This window comes from Carcharhinus amblyrhynchos, chromosome 27 (assembly GCF_965287045.1).
Source record: "Carcharhinus amblyrhynchos chromosome 27, sCarAmb.v2.hapA, whole genome shotgun sequence".
Taxonomy (NCBI): domain Eukaryota; kingdom Metazoa; phylum Chordata; class Chondrichthyes; order Carcharhiniformes; family Carcharhinidae; genus Carcharhinus; species Carcharhinus amblyrhynchos.
The window spans coordinates 20419166-20434949 of NC_137350.1; the positions used below are offsets into that span (position 1 = coordinate 20419166).

At 43.6% G+C, this 15784-nt stretch overlaps 1 protein-coding gene across 1 annotated transcript in view; it reads right to left on the bottom strand.

The window, feature by feature from the left end:
* The window catches only part of LOC145359265 (neurabin-2-like), a 236776-nt gene that overhangs the window by 26785 nt on the left and 194207 nt on the right, over window positions 1-15784 (bottom strand). The window contains exons 7-8 of the mRNA XM_080213792.1: window positions 10335-10490; window positions 4717-4770 (exon numbers count right to left, since the gene is read on the bottom strand). Coding sequence (XP_080069918.1) covers window positions 4717-4770; window positions 10335-10490 — 210 coding nt within the window. The remainder of the gene's footprint in view (window positions 1-4716; window positions 4771-10334; window positions 10491-15784) is intronic.

Below are 15784 nucleotides of genomic sequence, written 5' to 3' on the forward strand. Positions count from 1 at the left end.
AAGAAACAATACTTATCACTGTATCCCAATACATGTGACAATGATAAATCAATTCAAATCAAATCAAACCATATGAATCCAGGCAAGTATCCGAATCACTGATGCTTCAATTGCTTCGTACTTTCACTGATCTTTCGAGCTATCTTCTAGTCTGTTCTATCATCGCCCACACCTGCCCACCAGCAGTTGTAAGTGACAAGTACTGCAGTTTTCAGGATTGATGTCACTTGCTTCTCACTAGACTGCAGTATCTAAGCATTGGAATGTGAATATTAGCCTGTGGAAAGCATAACAAATTCATATCTGAACTGTGAAGCCATCGTTTATTGAAATATTTATGCTTTGGAATCAGAGAACCTAGTGCTCAGATTGGACCTCTTGCATTGCCAGGGAGTGTTGCAATGGTCCATCACCAGCCCGAGTTGGGAAACTGCACTGGGGCCACTCCGACTGCAGAAGTTGGTTTACAATAATAACCGAATAAAACTAATTTGCACACAGTATGACATCTTCCGTGACCTGGAGGTTACAGGTTGGCCCCATCTATGCATCAAGGAACTTATTAGAAAATTACAGAAACTTGTGATTTACTATCTATTGATTTAATTCATGGGCCAATAGACAAGTTTGTGCTGGAACGCTAAGAGTAACAGAATATACTGTACAGAATGTTCAGCTCCACACTGAATAGTTTTTCTTTCTCAATTGTATCAGCTGAAGTTAGGATGGATACTTGAGTATACAAAGGGCAGCATGGTGGCACAGTGGTTAGCACTGCTGCCCCACAGTGACAGGGACCCGGGTTCGATTCCCAGCTTGGGTCACTCTTTGTGTGGAGTTTGCACGTTCTCCCTCTGTGTGGGTTTCCTCCAGGTGCTCCAGTCTCTTTCACAGTCTGAAAGACGTGCTAGTTAGGAGCACTGGCCATGCTAAATTCTCCCTCAGTGTACCCAAACAGGCACTGGAGTGTGGTGACGAGGGGATTTTCATAGTAACTTCATGCAGAGTTAATGTAAGCCTACTTATGACGAATAAACTTTAACTTAAAATCATTTTTCTCTCTTAATTGTATGAATTGAAGTTAGGTGGTACACACAGGGGAAGGTTGCTAAGCGGATGTTTACTTGAGCACATATAAAGAGTCACTTACTGACACAACAACACTGAACTTCATAGAATCCCTCGAGTGCAGAAGGAGTCTATTTGGCCCATCAACCTGCACTGACAACAATCCCACCCAGGCTTTATCCCCTTAACTATCCTATTTACCCTGCCAATCCCCTAGACACTAAGGGGCAATTTTAGCATAGCCAATCAACCTAACCCGCTCATCTTTGGTATGGGAGGAAACCCACACAGACATGGGGAGAACGAGAAAATTTCACACAGACAGTCGTCTGTGTCTGGAATTGAACCCGGCTCCCTGGTGCTGTGAGGCAGCAGTGCTAACCACTGTGCCACCATGCCATTCTACAAGGGTTGAGTGAAGTCAGAAGGTAGAAGCCTGGGTGAATAAATGTATCCCAGATAAAGACTGGCCTTGGATTCTCCCTTCACCGGGAATATAAGGTCTCTCCCTCCAAGCCTGTTTTGAAAGGGGAAAATATACAAATTATGAGGTTTCCCTGACTCCTGTTAATGCTTCTTGACTCATTCTGAGGCACAAATGGGAAGGGATGTTCAGTGCCACTTTTCATTTCTCTATAAACAGATTAGAAACACAAGTTTTGTTGCATGCAAGTGGGATTTGATCACACAAACCCAAGTATAATAGCAAGCGGATGAGCAGGTGCAGATTGGGTCATCTTGTAAATTGCAGTTAACGGGTTACATCAGATCAGTATTTAAATAGGTTTCACTGTACTTGGATGTGAACAACAAATCTGGAAACAAATTTCAGCTAATTCATGCAGTTTAGCAAGATACACAACTGCACGCCAAATTGTCCAATAGAGGTTTTTGACATTTTAGCACACAGAAATAATGAAATCAGTAATTCACCCCACACTAATTTATACACAGGCTTATGACTGTGCTGGGAGAGCTGTAGTAGGAGAGGGGGAATTTATTATCAATGAGTGGGGAGTTCCCACTCACAAGATGAAGGAGCAGTGCTCCAAAAGCTGGTGGCTTTTGCTACCAAATAAACCTGTTGGACTTTAACCTGGTGTTGTGAGACTTCTTAATGTGTTTACCCCAGTCCAACGCCGGCATCTCCACATCACAACTCTTCACAGACAGTGACCTGAGGCTGGAAATGAACCTGGATCTCTGGTGCTGTCAGGCAGCAGTGCTAACCGCTGTGCCAAAAACAGATAAACAAAAAAGTACAGACTACAGGTTGGATGTTTACTGGGCTCAATCTTTGCTCGCGTAACTGCAGTGGAGAAAACTCCTTCTCATCTTCATGCAAGGACAGCCACCCTGTCTCAGACTCCAGGGACAATCTTTATTTGTATAACTATGATGGTCTCGGATCCACGCATCAGCAGCAAGGTGCAATCAAAGGTGGAGCTGAACCCTCTGGAGGTTTAAATGGGCCATAGTGAAAATTTTAAAATTAATTCGTAATTTGAGACTGCCCTGTGCAACTGTGTGCATAATGACCTAGAAATTCTACTGCTCTGGAAGTGAGCATGGAGTTCTGTGCATCTTCCCTTTTTCCTTCCCCTTTTCATTTCTGCCGCAGGCGATGCACTCGGTATGACAAATTGCCACTTCTTTCAGCAGCCGCTTCTCCCTGTGTTCCTCCTTCAAACAAAAACTAACCACTAGAAACAGAAGATAGGAGGAGGTGGAAGCTACTTGGCCCTTTGAGCCTACTCTGCCATTCATCACGATCATGGCTGATCGTCCAATTCAATAGCCTAATCCTGCTTTCTCCCCATAACCTTTGATTTCATTTGCCTCAAGTGCTATATCCAGCCACCTCTTGAATACATTCAGTGTTTTGGCATTTCATTTCAAGTATTGATGATGAGAATGAAAATAGCCCACTTGATTATACACCACCGCAGACATCCACGCTCTCCACCAACGACACACAGTGGCAGCAAGGTGTACCAACTACAGGTTGCACTGCGGCAACTCACCAAGTTTCTTCAACAGTACCTTTGAAACCTGTGAATTCTACCACCTCAAAGGACAGATGGATCAGAACACCCGTAGGTTCCCTCCAAGTCACACACCATCCAGACTTGGAACTGTATTGCTTCCATTCCTTCACCACTGCCAGGTCAAAATCCTGGAACTCCCTTCCCAACAGCACTGTGGGTGTATCTACATCACATGGACAGCAGTGGTTCAAGAAGGCAGCTCACCACCACCTTCTCAAGGGCAGTCAGAGATGAGCAATAAATGCTGGCCTAGCCAGCAACACCCATGAAAAAGTGAAAAAAAAAACATAACAGTTGTACTGGGCAGTGTGCTAGTGAGCTTGCTGCTGAAGTTCAGCTTGAACTTGTCTTTGTGGAAACATGGAGATCATGCTGCTAAAATGGATTGTGTGGGCAGCTCCACAAACACAAAAATCCTCCAAATCCTCCTCTGGCAGCTCTCACAGCTGGCAAGGAGGGTCAGACATTATATTGGCATGGGGATGCATTGTAGACATCCCCTTGAAATACGGGAGCTGCCTGAATTTTCAGACTGTTTGTATTGGGACTTTGGGGTGGCACAGTAGCACAATGGTTAGCACTGCTGCCTCACAGTGCCAGGGACCCAGGTTCAATTCCAGCCTCGGATGACTTGTCTGTGTAGAGTTTGCACATTTTCCCTGTGTTTGTGTAAGTTTCCTCCGGGTGTTCCGGGTTCCTCCCACACTCCAAAGATGTACGATTGGCCATGCTAAATTGGCCCTTCATGTTAGGGGGAACCAGCCGGGTAAATACATGGGATTGCGGAAATTGGTGTAAGCTCGATGGGCCGGATGGCCTCCTTCTGCACTGTAGGACTTCTATGATTCGATTTGATGATATAATGCCATTAGGGTAACAGATAATCAATAAAATCAGATTTTCCATAAATCAATGTCTGTTCGGTAGCAATGTTACTGTATTGATTAAAACACTGGGTAATTTGAACTATTCTTTTACATTGTGGCAATAAAGTTAGGCCTGAGGTTTCGAATGGATATGTAGTCATTGTACATTTGACATTCTAGTACATTTTAAATATATTACAGCCTGAAAATGCCAAACTCATTAAATTAATGACGGCAACACTCGCCAATGCTGACCTCTTCCACCTTAATGCAGTTTGTGAAATGGAACACTTTCAAATGACCTCCCAGATAATTGCAATGCATATCTAAGTGCATAAGAAAATATTGTATAGATGTCTGGAAAGCTCAATGAGACTCATCAAGTGCAGAACATGGTTTAATAGCAAATTACTGCGGAAGCTGGAATCTGAAACCAAAAGAGAAAATGCTGGAAAATCTCAGCAGGTCTGTCTGGCAGCATCTGTAAGGAAAGAAAAGATCTGACGTTTCGAGTCCAGATAACCCTTTCAAAGGGTCATCTGGACTCGAAACATTAGCTGTTTTCTCTCCTTACAGATGCTGCCAGACCTGCTGAGATTTTCCAGCATTTTCTCTTTTGGTTGCAGAAATGTGGTTTTCTGTGCGAACCACTTCCTCAAACGCAATAAGGTTACAAACAAATAAGCTAACATCTGATAGCAGCCAGAAAGCTCACTGAAAAGCAGAAAACATACCTTTCGTTTCAGTTGCTGGATCTCTGCTTCAGTTACAGCATGTTTAATCTGAAGCTGGCAATCAAGAACAAACAAACGTTATCATTAATATCATGCATCATGATTTTCTTCTCAATTTCAGACAATACAATTTGCCAAGACACCCAACACTCTTTCAAGATTGGATGACAGTGTGATTTTTTTTCTGTACCAATCAGTATGAGGGATTGCCAGCATTGAGGAATCAAAATGTCCCATTTCAGGCCCCAGGGGTTAGGGGCGGGGGGAATGAAATTGGACAATGGGCTGGAGTAAACTGGGTGCAAGGAATGATCTCTGCAGTGACTGTGTCATCAGGCACCCTACTTGTGAATGCATATACTTCATAATTTACCATTATGGTAAATTATTCTTCGTTTCCAGACCAAAAGGTGGGTATCCCAGAATTTAAAACTACAAGACTAAATTAGATTTGACCACATTAGAATTCAGTAGCCATTGTCTGACAATCTTGGTTGAATTGAATTCAGTGATTTGATTTATTACTGTCACATGTATTGGGATACAGTGAGAAGAATTGTATTTTGCGCACTGTACAAAGCATACCAAACATAGAGCAGACAGGAGAGAAGGAGAGGGTGCAGAATATAGTGTTACAATTAGAGTGATGAGAGAGTGATCAGCTTAATATGTCAGAGGGCCAATCAGAAGTTCGATGGCAGCAGGGAAGAAGCTACTCCTGAGTCAGTTGGTAGTTCCAGGTATCACAGCAGCTTTGGACTAGCTGGGCTACTAATCCAGAAACTCAGCTCATGTTCTGGAAACCCAGGTTCGAATCCCACCACAGCAGATGATGGAATTTGAATTCAGTAAAAAATATCTGGAACTAAGAATCTACTGATGACCATGAAGCCATTGTCAATTATCAGAAAAACCCTTCTAGTTCACTAATGTCCTTTAGGGAAGAAAATCTGCAGTCCTTATCTGATCTGGCCAACATGTGATTCCAGATCCACAGCAATATGATTGACTCTCAACTACCCCCTGATATGGCCCAACAAGCCATTCAGTTCAAGGGCAACTAGGGATGGGCAATAAATGCTGGCCAGCCAAATGCCAATTTGTCAAGGTTTCTTTGGCAGAACCTAACAAACTATGACTTCCATTGTCTAGAAAATCAAGGACAGTGGGTGTATGGAAGCACCATAGTGTCCAAATAGCCCTCCAAGTCACACATTATTTCAACTTGAACAAGTATGATTGTTCCTCAATCAGTGTGGTCAAAATCCTGAAATTCCACTTAATAGCATTGAGGGAGCTCAGTCACATAGAATCATAGAATCCCTACAGTGCAGAAGGAAGCCATTTGGCCCATTCAGCCTGCACCGACCACAATCCCACCCCATCCCTATTCCCATAATCCCTCATATTTACCCTGCAAATCCCCCTGACACTAAGGAGCAATTTAACATGGCCAATCAACCGAACCTGCACATCTTTGGAATGTGGGAAGAAAGCGGAGCACCCGGAGGAAACCCACGCATACATGGGGAGAGTGTGCAAACGACACACAGACAGTGACCCGAGGCCAGAATTGAACCCAGCTTCCTGGTACTGTGAGGCAGCGGTGCTAACCATTGTGTCACCGTGCTGCCCTTGATTGCAGACACTTCAAGTATCACCACAGCAGGGCAATAATGGTGCCCTTGACAGCAACACATCCCAAAGATACATACTTAAACAAAAAGGAAAACTTAAGAATTGGGCTCTGAGGTCTGGTTGAGATGATCTATTTGCTGGACAACTCTTTGAGCTATTACCAAATGTCATTCCCCACACAATGTCTAACAATTGTCAAAATGTACATTTTTTTAATTTTTTCATGGGATGTAGGCACTGCTGGCAAGGCCAACATTTGTTGCTCGTTCCTAAATTACTTTTAAAAAGGTGGTGGTGAGCTGCTTTCTTGAAGTGCTGCAGTCCATGTGATGTGGGTGCACTCACGGTGAGTTAGGAAAGGAGTTCTGGTATTTTGACCCAGAGACAGTGAAGGAATTGCAATATCGTTCCAAGTCAGGATGGTACATGGCTTCTATCGGCACTTGCAATGCATTTACTGAACTTAGATAGAGGTCATGGGTTTGGAAGATGCTGTTGAAAGAAGCTTGGTGAGTTGCTGCAGTGCATCTTAAAGATAGTATACACTGCTGCTACTCTGCATTGGTAATGGAGTGAGTGAATGATTAAGCTGGTGGATGTGATGTTGGTAAAGTGGGCTGCTTTGCCTTGGATGGTGTGCAGCTTTTTGAGTATTGTTGAAGCTGCACTAATCCAAGCAATTGTAAAGCATTCCATCACATTCCTGACTTGTGCCTTGCAGATGGTGGTCAGGTTTTGGGGAGTCAGGAGGTGAGTTACTCACTGCAGGATCGCCTAGTCTCTGAAGTGCTCTTGTAGCCACAGCATTTATAAGGCTGATCCAGTTCAGTTTCTGGTCAATTGTAATCTCCCGGGACATTGGTAATAGGGGATTCAGTGATGGTAATGCATTGAATGTCACAAGCAAGATACAGTTAACTTAAGTCATCTAACAGTTTACAAACAGCTTATTATACCTGATAGTACTTTGCGACTGCAGCTCTAACACGCTGCAGCAAGATGGAAAAAAACATTATCTCCTCAATCACATCCAACAACCTGTTTCCCACGCACGGCACCTTTCCATGCAAGTGCAGGAGATGTAACACCTGTCCCTTTATCTCCTCTCTCCTCACTGTGCAAGGCCCCAAAGATTTCTTCCAGCTTAGCAATAGTATACTGTGTTTAGTGTATAATCTAGTATACCGTATTTAGTATACAATTTAGTATACTGTAATCAGTGTACAATTTAGTATTTAGTGAATAATTTAGAATACTGCATTTAGTAAGATCATCCATTTTGGTAGGAATAACAGCAAAATGGACTATTATTTAAATGGTAAAAAATGGCAGCACGCTGCTGTGCAGAGGGACCTGGGTGTCCTTGTGCCTGAATCACAAAAAAGTTGGTTTGCAGGCGCAGCAGGTAATTAAGAAGGCAAATGGATTTTTGTCTTTCATTGCTAGAGGGATGGCGTTTAAAACCAGGGAGGTCATGCTGCAGCTGTGTAAGGTGCTGGTGACGCCACACATGGAGTACTGTATGCAGTTACTTGAGGAAGGATATACTGGTACTGGAGGGGGTGCACAGGAGATTCATTGGATTGATTCCAGAGTTGAGAAGGTTGGCTTATGAGGAGAGACTGAGTAGACTGGGACTATACTCATTGGAATTTAGAAGAATGAGGGGGGACCTTATAGAAACATATAAGGTTATAAAGAGAATAGATAAGATAAAAGCAGGGAGGTTGTTTCCACTGGTGGGTGAAACCAGAACTAGAGGGTATAATCTGTAAATAAGGGGAAGCAGATTTAGGACTGAGTTGAGGAGGAACTTCTACACACAAAGGGTTGTGAATCTGTGAATTTCCCTGCCTAGTGAATCTGTTGAGGCTTCCCATTGAATGTTTTTAAGGCAAGGATCGATAGATTTATGAACAGTGAAGGGATTAAGGGTTATGGCGAGTGGGCAGATAAGTGGAGCTGAGTCCACAAAAAAGATCTGCCATGATCTTACTGAACGGCAGGGCAGGCTCAAGGGGCCTACTCATACTTCTTATGTTCTCAGTGTAAAATGTAGTGTCCTGTATTTAGTATAGAATTTAGTATACTGTATTTGCTACTCACAATGCAATCTCCGCTACATTAGCGAGACCAAATACTGATTAGGTGGCTGCTTTACAAAACACCTCTGTTCAGTCTGTAAGTATGATCCTAACTTCCAATAGCCTGTGAATTTAACTTTCTGACGCTGATATCTCGGCCTGCCGCAATGTTCCAGTGAAGCTCAACACAAGATGGAGGAACACCTCATCTTTCCATTAGGCACTCTTCAGCCTTCTGAGCTCAACCTGCAGTTGAACAATTTCAGACTGCAACGCCATTTTGCTTCCATTGCTTCACGCCTTTCAGTTTTTTCTCTTGCTCGTGCTTTCAGGCAGCAGCACGCCTGCTCTAGACATTCCTTTGTTTTTTCTTGCCCCATCACCACTCCCTTTGGCTCTGCAACACTAACTTGTCTGTCATCCAATTTCTGCTGTCATCCACCCCCTCAGAGGTCTGCCTTTCTGGCCAGATCCCAGCCATCCCGCGCTCAAAACCTGTCACATCTCTAACCTTTCTCAGTTCTAATCAGAGGCTATCAACTCGAAACACGAACTGAGTTTCTCCCTCCACAAATGCTGAGTATTTCGGGCATTTTCTGCTTTTACTTTGGATTTACATCTAGAATGGGTGGCATGATGATGCAATGGTTAGGACTGCTGCCTCACAGAGCCAGAGACTCGGGTTCGATTCCCCGGCTTGGGTCAGTCTGTGCAGAGTCTGCACATTCTCCCCATGTCTGCGTGGGTTTCCTCCGGGTGCTCCGGTTTTCTCCTACAGTTTGAAAGATGTGCTGATTTGGTGCATTGGGCCATGCTAAACTCTCCTTCATTGTACCCGATCCCTGTCTCCAGAGTGTGACAACTAGAGGATTTTCACAGTAACTTCATTGCAGTTTTATTGTAAGCCTACTTGTGACACTGATAAATAAACTTAAGGATTGGGTTCCTGCTTTCAACCGTACCACCCTAAGGTGGCACCTTGTGGAGACCAAGCAATTCTCCAAAGGGAAAACAAAATGTACAGCCAGTAAACCTAAACTGCTCTTCGACACCAACCAGGGGATGGCTACAGAATTGGATCAGCAGAGGCCTCAAGAAAACTATAGACCATAAGACATTACAGCAGAATTAGGCCACTTGGCCCATCGAGTCTGCTCTGCCATTGAATCATGGCTGATATTTTTCTCATCCCCATTCTCCTGTCCTTTCCCCATAACCCCTGATCCCCTTATTAATCAAGAATCTATCTATCTCTATCTTAAAGACATTCAATGACCTGTCCTCCACAGCCTTCTGCGGCAAACAGGTCCACAGATTCACCACTCTCTGGTTGAAGAAATTCCTCTCATCTCTGTTTTAAAGGATCGTTCCTTTAGCCTGAGATTGTGCCCTCTGGTTCTAGTTTTTCTCACTCGTGGCAACATCCTCGTCACGTCCACTCTATCCAAGCCTTGCAGTATCCAACAAGTTTCAATAAGATCCCCCCTCATCCTTCTAAACTCCAATGAGTACAGACCCAGAGTCCTCAATCGTTCCTCATACGACAAGCTCTTCACTCTAGGAACCCTCTTCTGAACCCTTTCCAAGGCCAGCACATCCTTCCTTAGATGCGGGGCCCAAAACTGCTCACAATATTCCAAATGAGGTCTGACCAGAGCCTTATACATCCTCAGAAGTACATCCCTGCTCTTGTATTCTAGCCCTCGTGACATGAATGCTAACATTGAATTTGCTTCCTAACTGCCGAATGAACCTGTACATTAATCTTAAGAGAGTCTTGAACAAAGACTCCAAAGTCTCTTTGTGTAGGAGACACAAAGAAACGGCAGGAAGGAAAAGGATAGTAAAAATGAGTATAATAATGCTGAATGCTGAGGAAATTGATAAATCTCTTACCTCCTTGAACTTATGGACCAGCTTTTCAGGATCCATTTCAACAGGTGAAAGCATATCTTCATTCTCTGCTAGATCAAAAACTTCAATTGCCATGTCATTGTTAACGAACATAGGGCTCATCTCTTCCTCCTCTTCGTCTGTTGCGTATTCTCCTGTCTGGTGGTGACATTAGGTAGCGTATGAGCAATGTATTACCTCTCCCCCCCCTCCACCTTCCACAATATCAGTCAAAAGAAAACCAGGGGGGAAGGTTACTGGGAAAAGGATATTACTGCCAGACGACAGATATTAGACCTGTTAAGCTCTGTCTCAAGCACACATTAGCTCTAACCCAAAGCCTATTCAAGATAAATGCATGTGATAATGGGAAGGCTAAACAACACACAGGAACAAAGCATGCAATGGAATAGGATATGATTCGAATCTTTCTGTCTACTGCACATATTCTGTAGACTTCTTCACTCATTTCTCTCTACCTTCCTTCCACACCCATGGATATTTGTGAGAAAATATTCTAACCGAAAGGAAATATTTCAGTTAAAATTGCTCGAATCAGCCGTTGTTGGTTAACTTTTACTCGAAGATGTAGGTTCAGTGAAGCTTGGTCACTAGTCCAGCAGGGATGGACAGTTCTTGCCCAGCTCCATTCCACAAGCCACATCCAGTGCTGGTTTCAAAACTGCCGCCACCGTAAAGTTTCACACACTTGCTTTTCATGCAGTAAAGGGAATAGGCAGGCGAGACACACTTTGAAGGACACTAACACGTCTGCTAAGGATCACATCTGTTAAGGACCACACCCTGGGAAGCCTCACAACACCAGGTTAAAGTCCAGCAGGTTTGTTTGGTGTCACGAGCTTTCGGAGTGCTGCTCCTTCATCAGGTGAGTCACTATCAGGACCACACCTTGATTAACTTTTCTGCACCTCTGTACTAATTACAATTTCAATCTGTGAAACATCTGGACTGGAATTCTCCGGCTGTTCATGCTGGGGAGGAATTGTCCAGTCCCGCCGGAAACGCACCCCCGCCCGCACGTTTCCCAACGACGTGGGTTGATATAAATGGGAATTCCCATTGACAATGGCGGGACCTGAGAATCCCGCCACTGGCAAACAATGCGCCACCTCCCACCTGCAGGAAACTGGCAGCTGGGAGGCTGTAGCGTCTTGACCGTGATTTCCTTCTGCTAGGTGGCATCTCAGCTGTGTGTAGCTCAGCCTATTCTTGCAAAAATGTGTAGCTCGAGGAAACTTCTATATATAGCTATCTATATAATCCTGGCAATTTATCAAAACTGAATGTAGATCTCAAAGTAAATTGTTTTAGCCTACCATGCTAAATCAGAGGTGTCTGAAGCAGCAACCTTACAGGCATGAGTCATTCCATATTAATGAAAGACTTCCCCAGGTAGAAATTTCATTATATTGTCAGCATCGACGCAGGGCAGAATTTCATTTTCTTGAGTGCTCTGTTGTTTTACGACCGCATAACCATTTGTTTTTTTAGTGCTTTCAAGTAGGCAATATCCTGTTTCTCCTAAAGCTGTTTAGTCATTTTGACAGAACGCGATTGCCACAAATTAAACAAGGCAACGATAAGTGCTTGCATCGGAATGGAGCCTTTACCTGTCAGAGCCCCCCTGCTGTTGCAAAAGCTACCGATAGATTGCTTCATCCGTGCCAAATGTCTAGAAAAATATCAATTACAAACACTTCCCCATCAGGGAGCTGAATCCATAACAGCTGGTGAATTAATGAAGACATCCTTGAGTTACTATTTTTGGCACGGATAACCAGAAAGAACGACCATTATGGCTCGCTTTCTCAGGGAAAGACGCAAATGGCCAAAGATTGTTCAGTCTATAATCATACAAAATCACCTTTATAAAATAACTTTAACACAACATAACACAAACATCCAATGGTGTTTCACAACCATCATCAGATAAACTTTCAGACTCAACCACATGAAGAGATATTAGGACAGAGATCACAATCTTGCTCATAAAGACTTAGGTTTACAGTGAGCATCTGAAAGGAGAGGTTTACGGAGGGGATTCCAGAGCTTAGGGTCCGGACAGCTGAGAGCTCAGACAACAAATCTGGATGGGGAAGGAAATCTTTGATGGGCAAGAGGTTCGCCCTGGAGCTGGAGGGTAAACACAGTAGGAAGTCTGACAACACCAGGTTTAAGTCCAACCGATTTATTTGATAGTAAACTCACAAGCTTTTGAGGTTAAACTCTTCGTCAGGTGACTCTTTGTCATTAAACCTGACGAACAGTTTAACCTCGAAAGCTTGTGAGTTTACTATCAAATAAATAGGTTGGACTTAAAACCTGGTGTTGTCAGACTTCTTACTGTGTTTACCCCAGTCCAACACCGGCATCTCTACATCATGGCTGGAGAGTAGGGCAGGGTGAGGCCATAAAGGAATCTTAACGGGAGGTTAGGGCTGGAATTTTACCAGCACGCCCATCCGAGGCTCGTAAGATCGCGCCCAAGGCAATGGAGAATGCCGTTCTGCGTGCCTCACTCACCCTGAAATCGTGGCAGGCGTGCCAGTAAAATCAGGGCCTAGGTGTTTTAAACTGGATGCATTTAGAGTTTTACAGCATGAGGTTTACAGCATGGAAACAGGCCCTTCAGTCCAACTTGTCCATGCTGCCCGTTTTGTAAATCCCTAAGCTAGTCCCAATTGCCTACATTTGGCTCATATCCCTCGTACCCATGTAACTGTCTAAATGCTTTTACAAGACAAAATTGTACCCGCCTCTCCTACTACCTCTGGCAGCTTGTTCCAGACACTCACCACCCTCTGCATGAAAATAACCGCCCCTCTATACTCTTCTGTATCTCCCCCCTCTCATCTTAAACCGATGCCCTTTAGTTTTAGACTCCCTTACCTTTGGGGAAAAGATATTGACTATCTAGCTGATCAGTGCCCCTCATTATTTTATAGATCTCTATAAGATCACCTCTCAGCCTCCTATGCTCCAGAGAATAAAGTCCCAGTCTTTCCAACCTCTCCATATAACTCAAACCATCAAGTCCCAGTAACATCCTAGTAAATCTCTTCTGCACTCTTTCTAGTTTCATAATATCCTTTCTATAATAGGGTGACCAGAATGATACACAGTTTCTTGACCAAAAGCCAGGGATGATGGGTGGGCAGAACTTGGCATGAGTTAGGATACAAGCATATTGGATGAATTCAAGTGTACGGAGAGTGTAATATGAAAGACTGGCAGGGGGACCATTGAAATAGTCGGATCTGGAAGTAACAAAAGCATGATTTGATTTGATTTGATTTATTATTGTCAAATGTATTAGTATAAAGAATTGTTTCTTGTGTGCTATACAGACCCGGACTATTTCATCTCTCTTAATAGAGCAACCCTAGCACCCCAGGAATTAGCCTGGTGAATCTCCTTTGGACTGCCTCCAATGTTACTATATCCTTTTTAATTACGTAAGGAGACCAAATCTGTACGCAGTATTCCAGCTCAGGCCTCACCAACACTGCACAATTGCAACAAATCGTCCCTACTTTTAAACTCCAACCCTTTCGCAATAAAGTCCAAAATGCCATTTTTCTTCTTAACTATTTGTTGGACCTGATAACTAGTTTATTGTAATTCATGCACTAGAACACCCAGATCCCTCTGTACTTCACTCATCTGCAATTTCTCTCCATCTAGACAATACTCTGCCTTTTGATTCCTCCAAACACAGTGCATGACCTTGTGCTTCCCCACGTTAAACTCTGTTTGCCTGGTTTTTGTCCAGTCACCCAATCTGGTCTAAATCCTGTTGCAAAGTCACAATATCCTCACTCATCACAACCTGCCCTGCCAACCTCATGATTCTCACACCAACTGAATGCGTAAGTTCACAGCTGAAACATTAATTCTGTTTCTCTCACTGCTGATGTCGCTCAATCTGCGGTTTGGAACATTTTCCTTTTTTAGTGCAGCCAATATAACTTTTGCAGCTCCAAACTGTCATTCCAGATCTTATATTATCATTATATTATTACTGAAAGTACACAGTTTAATTTGGCTTTTCAGTGCCAACTGTCTTGTGTTGATACGATGGTGTGAATTCAGCGACAGATTTGCTTTGAAGTCAGTGACAGGAGTGTTAAGGATACGCAGCCGGAACATGGTGTGCGTCTGTTGCCTACAGTTGCAGTGGGAGTGTTAGTACGCTGTACTTGATACTTGCGTCTTTGTGTCGATGTGCAGATTCTTCCTCTACTCATCGAGCTTTGCTAACAATAAAATGCCCCCAGTTGAATCACATTGGGCATGACGAATGTTGAAGAACCATCATTACTTTACCACTAGGTGCCAGCAAAAGATCCCCATTCACACAACATAAGCTCATTTTTCACAAGTATGTGCAGTGCCCTGTGGGGGCAGGGGAAAGAATTAAATTCAAGTGTACTCAACAACCGAACTGAGGCATTTAATTCACATGAGAATACATTTGGGTATAACGCTTTAATGTTAGCAAGAATGTCCCAAAGGTTGGTAGGGAGTACACAAAAGATTTACCAGGACGTTGTCTGGTGTGGAGGGTATTAGCTGCAAGGAGAGATTGAATAAACTGGGATTCTTCTCCCTGGAGAGATGGAGGCTGAAGGGTGACCTGACAGAAGTTTATAAAATATGAGGGGTGTAGATATGGTGAAGAGTTGGAAACATTTTCCCCAGGGCAGAAATGACAATTACATGTTCAAGATAAGAGGGGAAAGGTTCAGTGGAGCTGTTGAGTTGGGGGGAGGGGGGGGTAGTTTTTTTACACAGAGGGTGGTGGTGGCCTGAAATGCACTGCCAAAGGAGGTGCTTGAGGCAGATACATTAGTCATATTTAAGACGTATCTGGATAGACACATGAACAGTTCAGCTATAGAGGGATCCAGGCTGTTGGTCGAGGTAGGACAATATGATCGGCACAGGTTTGGTGGGCCAGAAAGTCTGTTCCTGTGCTGTACTGTTCCTTGTTCTTTGAAGTATGTCTCCAATATACAGAATAATGGGAAAATTCATCATGGATCAATCTACCAGATAGCATCACAAATTGCTGACTGGCTTTCCCTATTTTGGCTACTTTAAATACTTAAATTTGCCACCTGCTTTTTTGTTTCATTATTTTTTGTTAAAATATGTATTTTTGTCATGTACAAATGGTGCTGTGTATTCCCTTAGATTTTACTTTATTATTCCTGGTTGCTGGAAAGGAGAATGGGGATTGCAGCAAACCTGGGCAGTGACAGGATTGTGCCATTTGGAGGCTGGTTTTGCTGCCCTTTCGGAGTGACTGAAAACCTGTGGCTGTGACCTTACCAGCTCGACCCGCCAGTGTGTCCAGAGGGCGGCTGGGGTGGGGCGAGATGACAGAAGATCTCCCAGTACACTGGGTGATTGGGGTACCGCACAATGGC